Source organism: Embiotoca jacksoni, unplaced genomic scaffold (assembly GCF_022577435.1).
Source record: "Embiotoca jacksoni isolate LCO1_2020_lvr unplaced genomic scaffold, fEmbJac1.0.p SCAF_20, whole genome shotgun sequence".
NCBI classification, from domain to species: domain Eukaryota; kingdom Metazoa; phylum Chordata; class Actinopteri; family Embiotocidae; genus Embiotoca; species Embiotoca jacksoni.
The window spans coordinates 3086731-3107890 of record NW_027185341.1 but is presented as its reverse complement, the minus strand read 5'-3'; the positions used below and the strand labels follow the sequence as shown (position 1 = coordinate 3107890).

Genomic DNA, 21160 nt, shown 5'->3' with positions numbered 1-21160 from the left:
TCTATTGAGACATTAGGAATAAAAACAGTTGTCATTTACATACTTCGAGGCTGCCTGTAGGGGTGGTACACGTGAATGTCAAAGGGCCGGTGTGTGTTGTTGCCCATGACTGTGCGCTGCTCGCCAGTGTACTTGTGGGCTTTCTCCACAGTGTGTGTGTTCCAGTCTGTCCAGTAGACCCAGTCCTCAAACAGGGTAACTGCAAATACATGGGGAAGTGTGCCAGCAATGGCCCGGTGTCGGTTCTGCCCGTCCATGTCTGCAAAGCTGAGATACTTAGGAAGGTTAGTACATATTGTAGGTATTTCACTGGTGCTGCCATAAACAGAAATGTGGGCATAGATAATTCAGAGGAATAATTAAGTATAATTAATATGGACTTGTGTCTGAGTCTCTAAACTCACTCCAAAAAGTTCAGATGGGAATCAGCAAAGAAGATCTTGTTGGTGGTGTAGTCTATGGTCAGAGCATTAGGCCACTCCAGCTTGGTTGTGATAATGGCACTGACATTTTTTCCATCCATGCCAACTCTGCCGACATACGCTGTGTCACCCCAGTCGGTCCAGTACAGCCATCTGGGAAAAAGAGGGCATGAAAGGAGGAAACAGGAGGGAAAAGGAAAAATCCAAACAAAGGATTAGGAGACAATTGAGGCGGATAATTACCAATAATGAATCTTCACTAAAAAGTAAACTAGTAATATAGTTTAGTAATTATTAGCTAGCAATGCCAGATATTGTATTTCTGGAGGCACCTTATTACCTTGGTTATCCTTGGGCCTAACTAGATCTGTTTGTGTGTGTGTGTGTGTGTGTGTTTGTGTGTGTGTGCGTACCCATATTTAGGGTTGACAGCCACGGCACGAGGTCGGCTGATAACATAGGTGTTATTTCCATCTGTGAAATCCCCTGAAAGCAGCCTCTTTTGGTAACGCCCATCCAGCTCCATCACATGAACTGAGCCGTAATAACCATCCACCCAGTACACCTTCCTGCAGGAGAGACACATAAAACTCTCACTGACCTCCTCGCAGTCAAGCTTTCATCAGCTACATTGATTTGACTCATAACAACAGAAAACAAAAATATATTACTTATAGAGATAAACATCTCCTACAAATTTAAAATAGGTTGTTTAATAAACTACTTAACAGCAAAAAATGAAATATTTATTATTTAAGACTAATTAAGACACATTATGAGCTTCCTCCCATCTTACGCACCTGCCGACCCAGTCCAGAGCCAGGCCTTCAACTCCTATTACATCTTCATCCGCCAGCGTCTCCCTGTCGCTCCCATCAAAACGCATCCTCTCAATCTTCCGGGCCCCTGCATCCAGCCAATACAGCCTCTTCTCATTGTGGTCGAAATCTAACGCCACCACGTTGGACAGCCCCTGCAGGACTATACTCAAATGTGACCCGTCGGTGGTCAAATTACGGATGTAGTAGCGATTACTGTACAACAGGTACGGGTCGATGCCGCTGTTTTGACGACAGGTGCGTCCATCCGCCTCACGGATGTACCCGGGGGCGCATTTGCAGTGGTACGAGCCGACAGTGTTCTCGCAGATCTGGCTGCAGACGGCGGGAGTGCTGACACACTCGTTGAGGTCCTCGCAGGCTTTGCCATCTGGCATGAGTTGGTAGCCTGGGTGGCAGGAGCAGTAATAGCCGGTGAGGGTGTCAGTGCAGAGTTGGGCACATTTATGGACCGACGGGCTGAGACACTCGTTGACTCCTAAACAGAGTGAGGGAGAAGTGGAGAGAAGAGGGTTTGACATAGTAGTTGTCGCGGAAATGTGGGTACTATATTTTCTCATATTTAAACACTTGTGTGAACAGTTATATATTTATCATTAAGAGTACAAATAAATGAGTGGAAACACAGCATTTCCAGAAAATTTAGAACATACACTTTTAGCATTGTCAATGATGTTCTGAAGATGTATATTCGTTGGAATGACACATTTGTGTCGGTCTCCACTGGAGTAAAAAAAAATACAAATCTATCTTTCTGAGAGTTTTTGAATCCAAATATCCTCTCTGATTGGGTTTGACAGGCAGATATGATTCATAAATCATAACTGAGATCAAGAGTGTGACATAATATCACTTTTCTGTGTCTCTCACCGCAGCCTTTTTCATCGCTGTTGTCCTGGCAGTCCTTCTGTCTGTTGCACACTTTAATGAGCTCGACGCACTCCCCTGAATTGCACATGTACTGCTGAGGAGCGCAGGTGGGATGAGGCGTGACGCACACGCTGTCTGCCTCATCTGAACCATCCATACAGTCGTTGTCGCCGTCGCAGGTGAAGGAGGAGAGGATGCAGGCTCCGTTACCGCAGGTGAACTGGTTGCTGCTGCATGTGTCATAAGTGCAGCCCCGCTCGTCGCTGCCGTCTCCGCAGTCGTTCACACGGTCGCAGCTGGGGGAGAGGAGTGATTTATTACTCACTGACAAGAGTGGTAAACAAATCTCTGCTTCTATTCACTCACAACAAACATTTTATATTTACTGGAAAGGGATGAGGATGCAGAGCCCGTTGGAGCAAGCAAACTCGTTCATATGGCAGGTCCGGTTGGGACAGTTCTGGAGCTCGTCAGCCGCATTGGCGCAGTCTTTATCCCCATCACACACAAAAGTTAAAGGCACACAGCGAGGGTGGCCGGGGTACCAGGTTGTACAGGTGAACTGGTTGGAACTGCAGGTGCGTTGGCCTACAGGAGACACAGAAAGGGTTGAATATATCAACACAATTAGCTGTACAGATTTTTTTTATCAACTCCAAAACGCAAAATGGGACAGAGCGGAGAAAAAAACCCAGCTCCAACATCGTCTACTTTTCAAGCCTTTAACACATCACATAAACTAAATATCAGTGTAATAACTAAATGTCTGACTGCTGTCTCACCACACTGCAGCTCTGGAGCCTCGTCACTGTTGTCCCAGCAGTCATTGTTGCCATCACAGACCAGAGACTGAAGGATGCAGTTCCCGTTGGTACAAGTGAACTGGGATGGGTTGCATGTTCTGATTTGATCTTCTGCATGAGAACAAACAAAAAGAAATCATTTGTTGAGTTACTGTATATACTGTAAATGTGACTTCTAAATGCAACGGCTTGGGTCATTAAACAAACAAAAAAATCTAAATGGCTGGTAACAACAATTGTAGAAGTTTGAAATCCTTCAATCACAAACCGGTTCTTTGAATTAAGTTGTACCTGAGAAGAGAACTCACCACATGAGGGAGGTTCGTCTGTCCCATCAATGCAGTCTCTCATGGAGTCACACACCCAAGACTGAGGGATACACTTTCCAGCATCACAGTGGAACTGATTCGGAGAGCACGTACGACCCACTGCAATGCAGCCACGTGCAAAAAAAAGTTGCATACCAGCTGGTAAACCATGAGCTTTATAGGTGGTAAAGGTTTTCATAAAGCATAAGCGTGTCTCTGTGTCTTTTCCTTACCGCAGAAGAGAGGATTCTCGTCGCTGTTGTCTCCACAGTTGTTGTAGCCATCACAGAGGTTTTCAGGGTAGATGCAGATGTTGGTGCCATCACATTTGACCTGGCCAGCAGGACACGTGCGGTCAGCTGGAGAGAATCAACAAGGGTGACAAAATTATACACAACAGGTCAGCAACAGACCTTTGATACTACAAACATGTCTCTTTTTTAGCAGCATACGATACATTTAGGTGTCTAGAACAACCACAACACTGGGGCACTGAACAATGACTAGCTTCAACTTTAGTTACTGAGGAAGAGGAGATGGTTAATCATACTGAGGAACCACAGTCAGGAGGACTTTAAAACGTTTTTTATAATCTATGTGTAGTAAATATCTCATTATCCATCATGATTAATCCATCAGTGAATGAACTTGATCGACATCATCTTCACTCACGGCAGTTGATCTCATCAGATGTAGCGTTGTCTCTGCAGTCGTTGTGGCCGTCACAGACGAAGGAGGCGCTGATGCAGCGTCCGTTAGCGCAGGTGAACTCAGTGGCAGGGTTGCAGGTGGGGAAAGGGCAGCCGCGCTCATCACTGCTGTCACCGCAGTCATCTGTGTAGTCACAGACGTAGCTCAGTGGGACGCAGCGCCCGTTGTCGCAGGTGAAGTCAATGGCTGAGCAGGTATGGAAGGCTGAGGAGGGTGAGAGGAAGCTACAGTTGTAGTCTCACAGTAGAATAAGTTGCCTTCTTGTGTTAACAACGTTACAAACCATGAGCAGGAAATTAAAGGTTTGAAATGTTTGCTATTCACTAATAAACTAATTTCTTACCGCACACTCTTTCGAGCTCATCAGAGTTATCCAAGCAGTCATTGTCGCCGTCACACTTCCAGCGGGGTGAGATACAGTTACCATTCAGACAGGTGAACTGATCTGGCGTACAACGTTTCCCTGTATCTTTAATGCAATCTTTGCCGTTGTTGGCCAAGAACCACTCCCCCTGATGAGGACACTGGCACTCTGGGCCCACTGGACCTGCAGAGGAGATTATCAGGTGAGTTTAAGAATGCAGAAGAACCGGAGGGAACAGAGATAATTTTGTCTTCTTAATTAGAAGTAGAGTCTGTCTCTTTGTGTGGCTGCTGTATAACTTTAGTGGAATATTGGAAGGATTCAGTGCCTTTTTAGTTGCAATGCAAATACGATTCTGCTCTTACCAGGAACACAGACATGACTGCAGCCACCGTTGAACTGCTGACAGGAGCTGGTGCAACTCTCCTGCTTAGATCCAGCATAAACGTGGATGTCATTCGGTCGGAATTGCAGGTCCTGGGCTATCACAGTGAAGCCAGAGCCGTCGTTCTTCCCAGCCCTAAAGACGCTTCTCTCGGTCCAGTCTGTCCAGAAGATGTCCTGCTGGAAGACGGTCATGGCGTACGGGTACTGGACCCCCTGCACGATCACTTGTCGGTTCTGACCGGTCAGAGTGGCTCGCTCAATCTTGTCTCTGCAGAAAGAAATGAAACAAACAAAAACAATTGCAGCAAAAGCCCTCAAATAGTTTTTAATATAGAACAGGGGAAAAAGTGGACATACAGTGAGGCGTCGGCCCAGTAGAGCATCCTCTCCTCATAGTCCAGAGACAGGCCATTCGGTGTTGTCAGGCTGCTGTTGATGATGGCGGTCCGGAAGTTTCCACCGAGCGTGGCCCTCTCAATCTTAGCTGGAGCCCCCCAGTCAGTCCAGTACAGGTACCTGATGAAGAGATACCCATAAGAAAAGAGAGAAGGGGCTGTGCTGAATTCATTATCATTTCTTAAAAAACATCTCTAATCGATAAGACGTTTGCTTATGAAATGAGGGTTTGCTGATTTTACCCGTAGCATGGATCAACAATGATGCCCCTGGGGCGGTTTGCATGGGCGACGATTGAGCGGTTCATCCCATTCACCCCAATCGACTGGACATTACGCCTGTAGGAGTCGGTAAAGTAGAGACGCTTGTTGACCCAATCATACGCCAGTCCCTCTGGATTGTCCAAATCTGAGCAGGATATAGAGGAGAGGATATTAAATGAAGTGAAAAACAGAGATTAGATCATAAAGGAAATGAGGGAATGAAACAAGGTGAATGTGAAAAGTGACAATTGATGCTAAACTCACCAGCGGCAATAATAACAGGCGAGATGTTGATGGCTGTTGTGGTTAAAAAGCCAATAATGCTCTGACCTATCCCCTTGTACTGGGTGAAGAAAATTCGCTTATCCTCAAAGTCGTAATCCAACGCCATTAAAGTGTATCCCAAGTTCTGTGTTGGATAGGGAGTGCTGTGATCCGCTGGGTCTAACCTCATGCTATTCAGTGTGAAGTCTGTGGTGAAGACCAGAAATTCGTCAAGACCGTAACCACATGTTACTCCGTTACTAAGGAGTGACCCATGTGCACAACCACATTTAGGTTTATCCTGCTCGAAAATGGCAAAGCAGAGCTGCTGGCAGCGTCCATTGTCCTCCTGGCATGGGTTAAAGCCGACCTGGTTGGCAGATGTAGGCTGGACGTGAGCATCAAAGATGGTGACATCCATCGGCCCATCAAGATTGTCTCGGATTACCTGATACAGTCAGAAAATTGTTGTTGTTATTTAGTGACATAGGCGTAGCTCATTTTAAAGCAGAACCATTAATCGTCCACCACTATCACAAGAAACAATTCAGTCAATCTGTTGCTTGTTGTTCGCTTAAAATTATTCTCTGGACACAACTACGAAAACATTATTGATGCTAACCACCCGCATTGACCCATGTTATTCCTAACCCATATCAAGTTTCCCATTGTTAACTGCCACTGTGTCAACAATACTGCTACTGCGGCGTATTGATAATGATTGCTCAGTTTTAGTGGAGCAATCAGTGGAGGGGTTTTCTGTTCCCACGCAAACATTATTTTCTAAATGGACAGAACAGTGGTTTTGACATAAGTCACTTTGCCATGAGCATATTAGATCAGAGATGAAACAATTAAATTAGTCAACAAACAAATGAGTCATCAACTGTCAAACACACAAAATGGACAACTTGTGTTAAATTGCACATTTGAAAGACGGGAATCCTCACTGCACGTCGTTAGTAGATCAGCTTGAACATTTGTGACGTGGAGTGTAAACGTGATTTTACACACGCAAACCTTTAGTAAATCAGTAGCTTCCAGTATTCATTTAAATGTGGTTATGGCAGGAGGAAAGTTTTGACAAAAATGAACTAGAATCCTTGTAATATATATTTCACCACTAAAATGAAGTAAGTAATAAACATGATTTAGTTATTTCAGTGAAAAATGGCCAAACAGCATCACCCTGAACAGTAAAACTGCGTGTGTTTAACTGTCACCTCAGGCTGGTCGGTATTAGCTGGGTCCTTGCTGGCCTTGAAGAGCTTCCTGAGCTTTTTATCCACCCACAGCATGTAGTTTCCAAATATAGCCATTCCTGTTGGAGATGGATACCGGCTCCCATAGCGGATAATCTGCCTCTGTGTGCCGTCTACGGCCATGCGGGAGACCATATCAAGAACATCATCGGTCCAGTAGAGGAAGTCATTGGTGTAATCAACTGTGAGGCCACGAGGAGACGCCAGGCTCTCTGATGCCAACACGGTGCGGTTTGTGCCATCCAGCAGGGCTCGTTCAATCTTGGGTGTTTGGCCACCATCCGTCCAGAAGAGGTAGCGAAGCTTGGGGCTGACTGCCAGGTCACGGGGCCGGTCAAAGGAGGACTTGAGGAGAACCATTCGGAAGGTGGTGTTGATGGCCAGCACCTCCAGGAAGGTCTCGCTGTCAAATGCATTGGTGAAGTACAAGTTACCTTAGAAAGGGAGCGGAGAAATGTGAAAGAAGAGAAGGGTTATATATATGAATCATTGATGCTGAACATTTTTCATAAAAAGTTTAGTTAATGTTTGCTATTTTCCCAGAGCTTCTTTGTGAAGACAATGGATGAATGAAAGGATGTTTAAATGGCCGAGCGGCTTTATACCTGCAATCCAGTCTACAGCTAGACCGTGGATGCCTCCTCTTCCAATGCCCGTATCGACGACACTGCTGTAATGCCCTCCATTCGTTTGGGCCCTGAAGATGCCCATGTACAAGCTGGACGTGCCGTTCTCAGTCCAGTATAAAAAGCTGGATTCAATATGGAGGTCCAGCTTGTCCTTAATGGAGTAGGATGCTGAAAAATAAAAACAGGGGCCTCCTGTGGTTAGTGGAAAGTTGGTATTTATAGTCAATGAAAAAGCTATATTATTTGCAAAAATGGCTAAACAAAACAATACAAAGCCAACATACTTCCTCCAACAGGCACCATCGCCTCAGAGTGGTCCAAGCTGTTTATGTGGAAGCCTCGGATATACTTTGCAGTGGAGATGATGGCGTAAGATTCATACTGCTCACAGCGAGAGCCGTCTTGAGATGGGATAAATCCTGTGGTGCAGGCACAGGTCTTCTGACTGTTTGGTTTGGGCAGACAGAGATGCGGACAGCCCCCGTTGTTGGCACTGCAGGCGTTGGTGGTCCCTGCTGAGTCTGAGGCGGGAGAAACAGAGTGGTGGAGGTAAGCAGTACTGGATCATATGAACATATATTACTGTCATGCAACTGGGCAATGGAACAACATTCAAATGAACAACAGAAATAAAAAGTTTTCTCCTCACATTAAAAACATTTGACAAACGCCATAGAATATATTTTGTGAGGTGCAGAATCTCTGACTTACAGCTTCAATAAGGGAACATCTTTTTCTAAATAAATCTTGGGATTATTTTTCAAAAGATTTGCTCAAATAATTCAATCTCACTCCCTGAGATCCTGAAATGATTGTTTGCCTCTTCTTTCGAGGATCTACACTGTAACAAAAAGGTGACAGTATTTGTTGTCACATCTCCGTGTCTTACTAATTATTTATTTTTTGTAAATATTTTCTTTACAGCAGAGAGATGACAGAAAGTGAGACAGCAAAATCCAGCTCATGGTTGCGGTCTCAACCCCAAAGCCATTAAGAGACCCTTTGAAAAACAAATCATTTTATGGTTTTATTTTTGTATTTTGATGCCATTTTGACTTATCTTATCGCGATACAAACTTGAACTGTCAGTAAAACTATATAAATAAAGTTTATCACTAGTATAATTTTAGAATTTTTTTTTTCTATGTAGTCCGAACACAAAGATGAAATCACACAAAAAGAAGTGAAGAAAAGCCTTTTGTATAAGACGCAAAATGTGTTCAAGAAACCACAGAAGTCCAGTTACTTTTTGATAAAAACCAACATCACATGAGAAAAATCTCTCTATTTTTAACAATAGAATACTATTTACTTATTGTGATTAAAAACAAAGAATAGCACAATGGTAAAAGTCCTTATCGACACAAAAGCTACATTCAGAGGATGAAATAAAAGTAGTACTCAATCCTGCTGTGTGCTGTCCTTGAGAAGGACACTAAAGTCCCACTCACTGCCAGCACTTATGTAATACTCTGGATGAAAACATCAACGAGCTGAAGGACAGACACCTCTGGATTGAATTAAAAAGAACATTGAATCCACGTACTGTCTCTGGCGTGCACTTTGAGAGCACGCAGGCCAGACATGCCGCTCCTCATCACCACCATGTCGGACCCAGTGTTCTTGTCCACCCTCTCGATGACCTCATAGTCCAGGTCAGTGTAGTAGAGGTAGTTCTGGTGGACTGTCAGACCCCATGGATGGGACAGGCCTCTGACCACCGTCACCCGGGTTACGCCATCCATGGTGCCGCTCTCGATCTGGGCGAACAAGGCAGGAGAGCAAAGTGGAAGAGTTCAGTGAAAATAGTTCAAAAGACCCTTAACTTTTGAACACGATAACAAAACTACAAGCAAAATAACAACAGATCACTGAGGTTCATAATACTTACTGACAGTGTGACAGTGAGTATTTCTCACAAATGAAAAGGTCAGTAATCTCAGTTGAACATTTAAATCCTCAAAATGTGAAGTAACTGACTACATTTTTCTATCATAGTCCACATGTTGAGAAGGTATTCTGTACATACCACCCCTGAGCCAGAAACACCCCAGTACAGTTTGCTGGCAGAGATGTCGGCAGTGATAAAGCCGATGTTAGCCAGGTTGCCTGTGTAGAGGTTGCTGAGGTTTCCTCCATCCATGTCTGCGCTGCCAACCTTTGGAGGAACTCCGTTGTCTGACCCCTTGTCTGTCCAAAATAACTTCCTGTGGAGGGAAAAGTGTTAATATGAGAAACAGCTGAATAACTTTTAGATATGGCAGAACAAATGAGTCAGTCCTCAAATGTGGATCAAATATCAAAATATGCCATCAAAAACACAGAAAAACAGAATACGAACATCTAATATATTTAGTCATTTCACGCACAGAAACAGACACTTATTTGTTGCTTTTATTATTTTGTCCATGCTAATGAATTCATAAAAGATAGTTCATTCTACAGGGTTGTTCGTTCAATGAACAGATGCTTTACCCTCTGCCTGGATCCAGGGCGATTCCATTAGGCTCTCCTGTTCCCGTTGGTTTGCCAGTTGAGGTGATGACGGTCTTCCTATAATTCTCGGTTCCATCTACACGGATAACCTGAGTGAATGTATAGTGTTGTTGATATACTTGCACAAAACTCAAACAAAAATTAAGGGATAAACAAAACAGGGCAAAAAGGCAACTTAGATGAAAAACACTCCATGGTAAAACACAGTACTGTGCAAATGTTTTAGTTTAGATGCAAGCAGAGAAATCTAAATTAAAACTGGATATTAGTTGTGACCTCTGTTTAACTTTAAAAGTGCACTAATTCTCCACACTTGGTTGTTTCAGAGCATCTTGGAGAACTTGCCACAGTTCTTCTGTGGATTCAGACTGTCTTATCATGTGATCCCAGACTGACTCCATGATGTTAAAATTAGAGCTTTGTATCAGGTCATCTGTGCCTTTCAATGAAGTTCTTAATGGTTGTATGTCTGGAATCATTGTCATGCTGCAGACTGAATTTAGGACCTCTTTTATGGTAGTATTATGGAGGATATGAATTTAAAGGGCCTAAAGTTTTTGCACAGGACTGTTTGAAATGCACATGAATATACACTCAATTAAAAAATACATCAAATCTGACCAACAAATTACTGTAATGAATGTAATTAAGACTGAATGTGCTATATGTGCAACATGTAGGTAGGTAGGTAGGTATTTACTTTATTAATCCCCGAGGGGAAATTTTTTTATTATTTATATATATTTATGTAAATATATATCAGTGTTAATTGTTCCCCATTATAATTCCAGTGTCTGTTTAATGTAGTTTAATGTAGTTCAGTGTTGCTTAATGTTGTTTAATGTTATCTTGCCTTATCATCCGAGGCTAGTTCTGGCAATGTATTGTTGCTATTCAACAATCAATAACCAAAAGGTGCTTACTTCGATGGTTTTGGCAGTGGGATTGGTGTAATACATTATCCGGCCGATCCAATCAAAAGCCAGACCGGACGGTGAGCCCATGAAAGCAGCTGGAGCAAACTCAGATCTGTTGGTCCCACTGGTTTTTATCTGCCAAATTGAACCCTAATGCCAAAGAAAAATAAGAGGTTGTGCATCAAAACAAGCCTTTCAAAGACTGGACATACTCAGGTAATAAGCAAAAACAAAAAAAACCTGAAGAAAATATGAATTTAGATCACCATTACAAGCTGTGATATAACCAACTCAAGCATGACATATTGCAAAGCCAAACCTTTGTTCAGGGATGCTTTAAAAGCTTAAAATGGAATACGATTTATGTTTAATATAATGAATTACCTGTACTAACAGTTTAATAAAAAATTATCCTTGTATCAGGAAATTCATGTATAATGTCACTTCTCTGCTTCAGTTTACGACCTCCACTCACAGAGCTCTGCACCCAGTAGACAAACTGCTCCTGGTCATCAAAGTCAATGTCCCGACCCTGGCTGACGCCAGACACCGGGGCCATGGCATTGTTGGAAGGGTCAGTGGGGTCCAGAGGAATCCCTAATATCACAGAATCCCTCACCACCATCAGGAAGGGAGTTTCGTCTGGAAAAGAACAGATGTATAAATGAGTACTTGCACAAAAGGCTGCCAGGCCGTTAAGAGAGACTATAATTAATAGCAGAGACACAAAATCACCATCAGTACTAGAAATTTTATATTCACTGACACTGATTTAAAAATCATTTTAAGATGAATTCTGTGAACACTGGTGCCTGTAAAAAAAACCAAAAAAAACCCTAAGCTGATGTACAAAAAAAAAAAAAAAAAAAAACAACCTTTGATGCAGGTGCGTTTGTCAGCGTTGTCCAGCTTCCAACCAGACTGGCAGTGGCAGGCGTAGTACCTGGGTCTCAGGCCGGACAGCAGGCACAGCTGGGAGCACAGGTGTTCTCCGCATGGGTTGGTGGCTAAATACAGAACAACAGTGTCACCTTCAGATTTAAAATGACATTTCACCACTTCAACAAAATGTTAACTTTATCACACTGAATGAATAATTTGGTGAACCCACTGCAGGGGAGTTTGTACATGCAGTAAGAGTTGATTTGTGTGTTGTGATGGGTTTTTTTTTCTTCTTAGTTAAGAAGCTACCTGTGGGCTGTTTGATGGGATGGTTCATGACTATGCCCATGGGCTGGTACACATTGTTCATCAGAATGGTGATGTTGCCACCGTGGAACTTGTTCGTCCTCATCACTTTGCTGGTGTAGCGCTCTGACCAGTAGATGTTGTCCTCGAAGATGGTCATACCGTGTGGGTGCTGGAGAACCTGGTGTGAGGAAAATAGGGAACAAGTGAATGATTAAATATGCACTAAGACAGAGAATAAGGAGATGAAAAACAAAATGAAATGAGCTAGTGAAATAAATAAATAAATTCCCTAAAATTGTATTTTTTAAAAAGGAAATCATGAGAGGGAAGGGGTAGAAATATTCCTCTTTTTCCAAATGTATATTTATATTTACAGTTAAATTTCTATCATTTAACTTCTGAGTACTCTCTGAGGTAGGAAATAATTTAATAAAAAAATGTTTAATGATTTGTTAGTATTCATAATAATTAGTTTTATCTCTTAAAATGATCAAATTAAACCTACCATGTCACTCGCCATGACCTGATGACGGTTGTTGCCATTATAGTCACAGTAGTCAATATATTTGAGGTAAGCGTCGGCAAAGTAGACCCTGCGTGTTGTGTAGTCCAGAGCCAGGCCGTTGGGCCAGTAGAGCTTAGTGCTGACAATGACTTGCCTCCCGACTCCATCCATGTTGGCCTTCTCGATCCTTGGGTTCTGACCCCAGTCTGACCAGAACATCAGGTTGGTACTGCGAGGAATGACAGTGATAGAAAGTTAATTCAGCATTTCTTAAGTCTGTTTGTTAAAGACTGAAAAAACACCTAAATAAAACCATGTTCAGAGTCTCCTTACTGGTCACGGGGGTCTAAAACCAATCCACGCGGGCTGGTGACATTTTTGGCTAAGAGGACCTTCCGAAAGCGACCGTCCAGAGTGGAAACCTCAATGTTCTCCATGACAGAGTCGGTCCAGTACAGGTTCCGACCCACCCAGTCCACTGCAACACTCTCTGGTACCATCAGACCAGAGGAGAACACCTACAACAAGAGAGACACAATGAACACTGAGAACATGGCACAGTTCAGTTTATGCTACAGTTTGGGTTCCTATACATCAAGAAAGTTCAACTTCTACCCAGAGAAATTCTCTTGCTTTAATGCACGTGCCCTAAGATTTGTCTTACTTCCCGTCTGTCGGTGCCATTCTGGTAGGCACTCCATATCTTCTTCTGAAAGGCGTCAGCCCAGTAGATCCTGGAAGTCACGCTGTCAAAGTCCACAGTCACAATGCTTGACCCGCTGATCACTGGACGCATCACAGGTGGTCTCATGTTGATCTGGTTGGCGATGATCTGGTTACGCTTGGCAACCAGAAGTACAGCTGCGGACGGGTCTAAGGGGCAGAAAAATATCATGTTTGCTTCCAACATTTTATCATAAGCGTCTTTGTGTAAACAGCTTCATGCTCCAAGAAGAATTTCACATATAAACATTACACGCAAACTGCGGAAATGAGTAGTAGTCAGCTTTGTTTGTACTGTATAACTTTGTATTATCTTATTATGTTATACTTTGGTTAAAATTCCTGTAATAGCTTCATTTAGGGATTTTGATTCAAGTAATTTATTGGTTTCATTTGTTTTGTATGGAAACAATTTTTTTACATGCAGCTTTATTGATATTGAACTGCTTGTTGCTTACCTGCAGCTTTGCAGGTGCGTCCATCAGGCTCAAGGAGGTAACCATCGGAACAGTAGCACCTGAAACTTCCTCTCTCGTTGAAGCACTCCTGGCTGCAGAAACCAGGGATCAGACACTCGTTGATGTCGTTACAGGTCTTGGAGTCATTGAGGAGCTGAAATCCTGGTTGACACGTGCACTGGGCCCCAAACGGTCCCTGGACGCAACCGTCAGTGCAGCCGCCGTTGTTCAGAGCACAGTCATCTTGGTCTTCATGAAAGTATAGTGACAGTGAATAAGTTTTGTACATTTATTAGGCACTTGGCTTTACTTTGTACTGTAAGGTAACGTTTCTTTTTTTATTCTCGTACATTAAATTGTCCTTCGTTTGCACTAATTGATGTTGCCGTAATCGTTTTCATTTTTCATTTTCAATACTCTTTACAGAGGCTTAAATATATGACACAATACATGAAAACTCACTGCAGATTGGTGACTCATCGGCTCCGTTGGGACAGTCCCTCTGGCCGTTGCACACCTTGTCCAGGTCGATGCACAACTGGTCGCTGGGGCACTGCCACTGTCCGGAGGGACAACTGAATGGAGGGGGGGGGCAGTTCTCTTCATCGCTCATGTCCTGGCAGTCGTTGTCACCGTCACACAACCAGCTTGTCGGGATGCATCTCCTGTTGGTGCACTGGAAATAGTTGGATCCGCAGGTGACAATTGGGCACGAGTTGTGTTCATCGGATCCATCCTCACAGTCTGGGTGGCCGTCACACTCCCACTCGTCCGGTATGCAGAAACCGTCGTTCTGACACTGGAACTCGTTGTCATGGCAGAGGCCTGGACCTCGAGTGGCTGAAGGTGCCGGAGACATTTGAAAAATTACTTTTAAAACTGCAAGAACCCATCAGCAGAAAGTGAAACCATGAACATCACTGATTCGCACAGTTGACATGTCTGTGTGGTTAACGTACGACAGTCTCGTTCATCTGAATGGTCCCTGCAGTCAAACACTCCATCACATTGATAACTTTTACTGACACATTGGTCCCCGCTGGCACAGGCAAACTCATAGGAGCCACAGGAAAACTCTTTAAGTGGAAAGAAAGAAAAAAAAAAAAAAAAACAGTAAACAAATTTTTTTTTTTTTAAATCTCTATTGTGCTACGGCAAATGTGTATTTCGTATCCTAAAACTTTACAGATTCTCACCGCAATTTTTCTCATCAGAGCCGTCCAAGCAGTCCTGGTCTCCATCACACACGTAGGAGCTGTAGATACAGCGGTGGTCGGGACACAGGAAGTATCCAGAAGTGCATGTAGTGATGGTTGAATCTGACAATCACAGACACGGCTCATTTATCGGTGGATTTAAAGGATGACATTTGTATGTGCAGCATTTCATAAAAATACAAAAGTGGTGTGAAAATAGAGTGACTTACTGCAGTTGTGTTCATCCGATCCATCGCCGCAGTCATTGTCACCGTCACACAGCCATATTTTAGAGACACACCTGTTGTTATCACAGGTGAAGTAGTCAGCTGCGCAGGTGGGAGGAGGGAGACGAGTGGGACAGTTCATTTCATCAGAATTGTCTCCACAGTCGTCCATGCCATCGCAGCGCCAATAGGAGGGGATGCAGTGCTTGTTGTTGCACGTGAATGCTTGTGGAGAGCAGGTCGCTCCTGGTGAAGACAGTCATCAAATTGTTTGCTCGTTAGTATTATTTCCTTTTGCCACTTGATAAAAACAAACACATTTTGTCACACATTCACCTGTATCCGTGCAGTTGGCCTCATCAGTCTTATCTACGCAATCCACAGTCCCGTCACAGCGGTAGGAGTTGGGGGTACAACGTCCTTCATCACACTCGAAGGCGTAGTCACCGCAGTTGTCAGGTGGGGGAACAGAGTCGTCCTTGACGCAGTTCCTCTGATTGGTCTGAAGCTTCATGCCGTACGGGCAGCCACACACTCGATTGAAGGGCGGTGTTGGGAAACAGAAGTGGCTGCAGCGTCCATTTGACAACACACTACAACGGCTGGTGAAGGCTGTCGAAAAGACAACAAAGAAGCTGTGAGGAGGTTTCTGCGTTGTTACATCTCACTGCTAAACTATTATCCTGCCAGTCATTGACCATCGCGGTTTAACAATGCAGTTTCCCCTTGGCCCTGTTCACACATCCAGTTGTCTAAACTGGGTAACACTTTGTTGACTCCAATGTCTTGCTGTGTGTGAACTTACCGCTCTGCAGGTCAGCTGTGTAGGCCTTGACATTCATGATGCTGTTGATTCCTTGTCTAACCATCACGCTTCCTCCTCCATCCCTCTTCCTCAACTCGAATATTGCGTTGGTCCTTGTGTCAGCCACATACAGGTAGTCTACAAAACAGAAAGAGCTGGTTCAGCATTTGGTAAAAAAAAGACTAGTTCAGGTACTAAAAACAAATCTGCATTCACAAAGTGTTATAAATGAGTTCAAAGCGGTTGCAACAGAAATTTGAGGACAGTTAGAATAAGTGTACAGAAAAGTGTGCTATGGTGTGTGTTAAATATGCACAATAATGTGCAGTAAATGTGGAAAAAAAAATCATTTTAAAAGTGGCATGGAGGCCATTAATCAGGATAATGAAGTGACCTCAAAACTTTAAGTAAGTACTGGGAAAAGGTACTGTTATTTTTAAAACTTGCTTATGATATTGAGCGTGTATAATCATAACAGACTTTTATGTTTGTCAGTGCTGCAGAAAAAAAAGAAAAAAAATCATACATACATTATATATTATTGTAAATATGTGTAATATATCTCAGGTGAAACCATGAAAATGAACCTGAGTAAACAGTCAGCGAGTAGGGTTGAGTGATCTGTCCGATATTGGTAAACGTCTGTCGGTCATCTCCCTCAATGTCAATGTGACCGATCTGATCGAAGAGGGAATCCACCCAATACAGCCTGTCCATCCTGTCCGAGAGAAACCACAAGTAATCAGCCTAATACGAAGGAATACCGGGGTCACAGCATCATGTAGCGCACACAGGTCATCACTGTACTTACATATAGTCAACAGCGAGTCCATTCGGCCATCCCAGCGTTGTGTTGACCAGAGGAACTCCATTGCTGCCATCCGTGAAGCACTTCATTATGACTGCTGGACGATGCCAGTCGGACCAGAACAAGTAGCTGAGGATCAACATTTGGTTGGAGAAACATGAGGACAGACTGTTTAGTGTCATTCAGAAAGAAAAAATAACATGAAACTGGTTAACTCTGATGTCATTATATGCATAAATGCATACCTGACCATAGACAGTAAGTCGAATAAATCTAAATTACTGACCTGGAGTAATGTGTGGTGTGAACTGGGGTTACTTCCCTTTCTGCCTTTGCTCAGAGCAAACCATTCTATACTAACTACATCTAATAAATCTGAGCACTCACCCAGCACTGGGATGCACTGCAATCCCCTTTGGGATCCTCAGTCCAGTAACAATGTCTTTTCTGGACTTGTCTGTGACTCTGAAGGCCACCACCGACTTGTAGGTGGTTGTGGTCCAAAACAAAACTTTGGAGGTCCAATCATAGGCCATGGAATCAACTGTTCCCACTCTGTCACCTGTCAAGATCTGTTGAACTGAGAGTGCAAAAGTAAAATACTGTGAGGACGTGTGACCCATACGATTAAGGACAGAGGTTTACAAGACAAACTGAAACATTGTGATTACATGCTACGTTTAACTAATTAATGTTGCATAACATATCATCCAACCGATTGCCCTTTCAGTGGTGCTTGGTTAAGTGAACGTTATAAAGTCTCACCAGTGCCATTGAGGTTGGACTTATAGATGAGCCCTCGGGACCTGTCATTGAAGAAAACAGCCTCCTCTTTGCCATCAAACTCCACTGCAGAGCCAGAGAAAAATGTTGACAACCCTTGGAGGGGCAGAGTGACATCTTCCTGGAGCGACAGGTTCAGTGGGATTCCCCGCACTGCCAGAGAGGTGGCCACCAACAAGTAGTCCTTCAGCTCTGTCCAAAGAGTGAGTGGCAGTGGTTACTAGCAAGTAATCATACTGTCTATACAACTGAATCATAAATCCATTCATTTCTTACTGTGTGTTGTCGCAGAAATTATATGTACAATACTGTCAATTTATTTTAGTGTGTTACAGCTAATTAAAAGGACAAACACACAGACCATAAAAAATACTGTGAACTTGAGTTAGAGAAACTTTTGCACTCAATCGAAACTCACTGAAACAGGTCTGACGGTCAGAGTGCAGGTCGTAACCATGGCGACACTTGCAGCGGAAGCCCAAACCATCATTGTCGGTGCGGTGACTTAATACGCAAATGTGCTGACAGCCACCGTTGTGTCTACCACAGGGGTTCATTACTGCAAGACAAGACAGATGTGGTCATTTCATGAAATCACTGCCATCTCTCAGTTGAAGTCTGTAGCCATTATAGAGAAGACTGAGAGACTTTTTTTTCCTTCCTCGGCAATGAAGGAAAACAGTAATGTGACATCAGTCGGATTTGTCGCAGGTTGAAAGCGTGTCTCCTTACCAACAGGCTGCAGGGCACGGTGTGAGACGACAACATGGCCTGGTCGCTTGGCGGTGCGATAGAGGAGCGTCGGGTTGCTGCCGTTGAAGCGATTGGCTCTAACTACACCCATCTTGGTCCAGTCGGTGAAGAAGACGTGGTTTTCAAACAAAGCAACTCCAAAAGGATGTGGAGCCTGCGTTCCACCATTGAGGACCATTTTCCTGAAACGCAACAATAATGCAATTCATCAAAGACCATCAAGGAGAACACAACGCAGCTGGATCATTTGAAGATCAGGAGACATTTTGAATGCAACCTTTACCTGTCCAAGCCGCTGTATGTGACAGTCTCCACCGTGTCAAAGTGGCTGTCAGACCAGTAGACCCTCTGGGTGACAATATCGAGGGTAATTCCTCTTGGTATTCCGAGCCCGCTTCTTACCAGCTCGACACGATTACTGCCATCCATGAAGGCCCGCTCAAGCTTTATTTGCTCACTGGCAATACCCATGTCTGTGAAGAACATGTAGCTGCAAACAAACAAAGAGGGAAGAATTAAAGGGATGCTACGTGAGCAAAATAAAGCCACGTGGATGTAAAAAAGTCTGTAACAGAATTCATGCGGAATCGTGTTGAATCGCCACAGTTTCGGTCCCGACTCATTAAAACCAGCCCGTGTTATGATGGCTGACATGGCACACCACATGCGAGCATTTAAACCCACCCCACTGTCGGGTCCAGGGCGAGACCATGAGGACTCTGCAGGTTCTCAGCCACCAGCGTCACCCGATTCTCTCCATCAAAGTCGCACATGTCAATGCGCTCCACCGTGACCTCTAAGACATAGAGCTTGAAGTTGATCCAGTCCACGACGAGGTTCTGCACACTGTGGACCGAGGCAGTCAGCACTTCCTTAATGTTACCCCCATCATAGTTGGCAGAATAAACCTGGCAGAAGAATAAAAGGGTTGGAATGAATGGGTTCTTCCTGTGACCTTGAGAAATGCGCAAGCACCTTGTTTATTGCAACCACGTAAAGAAGCTATGATGAAGGTGACGGAGATCAAATGCTTTCATCAATAATGTCATCAGACAAGGAACCGGACTCACCTTTTTGGTGTATGTATCGCTCCAGAAGACTGTGTCGCTGTGCCAGTGGTAGGCCACCCCAACAGAGAAACCTTTTCCCTGGGATGGCACCAGAGTTCTGACGAACCGTCCGTGTATGTCGGCCATCATCACATCACCACCGTTAGTGAAAATGAGCTGCGGCAATCCAGCTGAAAAAACACAAATACCAGACAAACTGGATATAATTAAGAAACACACATATTATTTAAACCGAAATAAACATGCAGGGATCCATCTGTTTTATTAAGCATTAGAAAAAAACGGAACTATGCAAATATAGAAATCTTGGCTCTTTTGAGTTATGATGTCAATTTATAAGCAACACACCAGAAACGGCACTATTGTCTGCTGAACCATGTGAGGATGATCTTTTAAACACCTCACAGACTGCAGCAGCAGATAAATATCATATAAAGCAACTATGCCATGTGTCACTCTCCGTACCTGACACGTTGGCTTTGCAGACATAACCGTGCTCCAAGACGTATCCGTCAGCACAGCTGCACTGGTGTGTCCCCGGACGATCCTCACACAGCTGGTCACAGATCCCCCAGATCTGACAGTCATTATAGTCTGAGCGACAGAACAAGCAGACATGTTTTATGTTGTACCCATTACGGTGAGGATACGGCGACAGGACTGAAGCTTAAAACGTTTCCCCAAAACGGTTCATGCTTTCTGTACGTGAAACTCCACCACAATCAACGCTGCAACAAATATTGATTATGTTGTCAAAAAATTGATTATCGTATCGGGCACTCACCAACACATGAACGGCTGTCATTGGCTACAGTAAAGCCATCCGGGCAGTGGCATGCACCACCCTGAGGAGATGGGTGGCACAGGTACTCACAGCTCAAGGTGGAGCACCGATTCAGGCCTGTGAGTAAAAGTCATACGCGTCAACATCATGGTCAAGTCCAGGTTACATTTTAAGGTTTTGAATTCCTCATCATTTCGAGGTTGCCAGGATATCATTATATCGTGACCGGCATTATAGCCATCATCAACAGAAAATTACCTGGAAAAAGTTAATCTTAAGCCAGGTGTGTGTGAAGGTAGTGATAAGGAAGACAAAAGTTATGACTGTATCACAGCCTCAGCAGCTGACCCCGGAAAAAAATGTATGAGTCTAATATACTATGTTTAAAACCCTGGCACCTACATTTACAGTCTCATGAAACAGCTGCAAATGTACAGCATTCTACATCAGACCGGATTTCTCTCGCTTAGACGTAATATCATACAGTTTATTTTCATTTAATTCAGTTTGATTCCTCTCATCTGCCAATTTACACTGTAAGAATCAAGGCAAATATGAGTAAATAGTAGCATTCTCAGTGTGCAGATTTCTCCAATCTATGTGGAAAAAGTCACATGAGAGACTTACTGCAGGTTTGCTGTCCTGTGGAGTTGGTCTCATCTGTACCTCCAGGACAATCAGGTTTGCCATCACACACTTGTCCCAATGGTACACAGGCTGTGGAGCCCGGGCATCCCCATTCACCGGGGTAACAGTCTCGAGAGTTACTATCTAAAAACCACAGAAAACAAGACGTGTCACAGGTCCAGTGAACCCCAAATACAAACACATCTAGATTCACCTTCACATCAGCCTTCCACCACAAATGTCTTTGAAATTGAGTTATTACTTTACCGCGATCAACTTTCGGCAAAGTGTTTATCCTC

At 43.7% G+C, this 21160-nt stretch overlaps 1 protein-coding gene across 1 annotated transcript in view; it reads right to left on the bottom strand.

Annotated features, from left to right (window-relative positions):
• The window catches only part of lrp2b (low density lipoprotein receptor-related protein 2b), a 37937-nt gene that overhangs the window by 12379 nt on the left and 4398 nt on the right, over positions 1–21160 (bottom strand). Inside the window, exons 8-54 of the mRNA XM_069155586.1 lie at positions 20862–21005; positions 20235–20351; positions 19916–20044; positions 19451–19620; positions 19065–19288; positions 18664–18870; positions 18360–18562; positions 18046–18186; positions 17610–17819; positions 17232–17424; positions 16848–16973; positions 16624–16754; positions 16037–16174; positions 15568–15843; positions 15235–15477; positions 15005–15127; positions 14768–14884; positions 14271–14648; positions 13809–14057; positions 13292–13500; positions 12961–13145; positions 12628–12856; positions 12123–12300; positions 11807–11938; positions 11407–11573; positions 10938–11081; positions 9994–10103; positions 9548–9725; positions 9065–9278; positions 7803–8039; positions 7495–7686; positions 6851–7323; positions 5628–6075; positions 5343–5508; positions 5062–5220; positions 4683–4972; positions 4297–4500; positions 3915–4157; positions 3476–3601; positions 3243–3362; positions 2914–3045; positions 2518–2719; positions 2132–2427; positions 1223–1739; positions 836–991; positions 405–575; positions 44–267 (exon numbers count right to left, since the gene is read on the bottom strand). Coding sequence (XP_069011687.1) covers positions 44–267; positions 405–575; positions 836–991; positions 1223–1739; positions 2132–2427; positions 2518–2719; positions 2914–3045; positions 3243–3362; positions 3476–3601; positions 3915–4157; positions 4297–4500; positions 4683–4972; positions 5062–5220; positions 5343–5508; positions 5628–6075; positions 6851–7323; positions 7495–7686; positions 7803–8039; positions 9065–9278; positions 9548–9725; positions 9994–10103; positions 10938–11081; positions 11407–11573; positions 11807–11938; positions 12123–12300; positions 12628–12856; positions 12961–13145; positions 13292–13500; positions 13809–14057; positions 14271–14648; positions 14768–14884; positions 15005–15127; positions 15235–15477; positions 15568–15843; positions 16037–16174; positions 16624–16754; positions 16848–16973; positions 17232–17424; positions 17610–17819; positions 18046–18186; positions 18360–18562; positions 18664–18870; positions 19065–19288; positions 19451–19620; positions 19916–20044; positions 20235–20351; positions 20862–21005 — 9621 coding nt within the window. The remainder of the gene's footprint in view (positions 1–43; positions 268–404; positions 576–835; positions 992–1222; positions 1740–2131; positions 2428–2517; positions 2720–2913; positions 3046–3242; positions 3363–3475; positions 3602–3914; positions 4158–4296; positions 4501–4682; positions 4973–5061; positions 5221–5342; positions 5509–5627; positions 6076–6850; positions 7324–7494; positions 7687–7802; positions 8040–9064; positions 9279–9547; positions 9726–9993; positions 10104–10937; positions 11082–11406; positions 11574–11806; positions 11939–12122; positions 12301–12627; positions 12857–12960; positions 13146–13291; positions 13501–13808; positions 14058–14270; positions 14649–14767; positions 14885–15004; positions 15128–15234; positions 15478–15567; positions 15844–16036; positions 16175–16623; positions 16755–16847; positions 16974–17231; positions 17425–17609; positions 17820–18045; positions 18187–18359; positions 18563–18663; positions 18871–19064; positions 19289–19450; positions 19621–19915; positions 20045–20234; positions 20352–20861; positions 21006–21160) is intronic.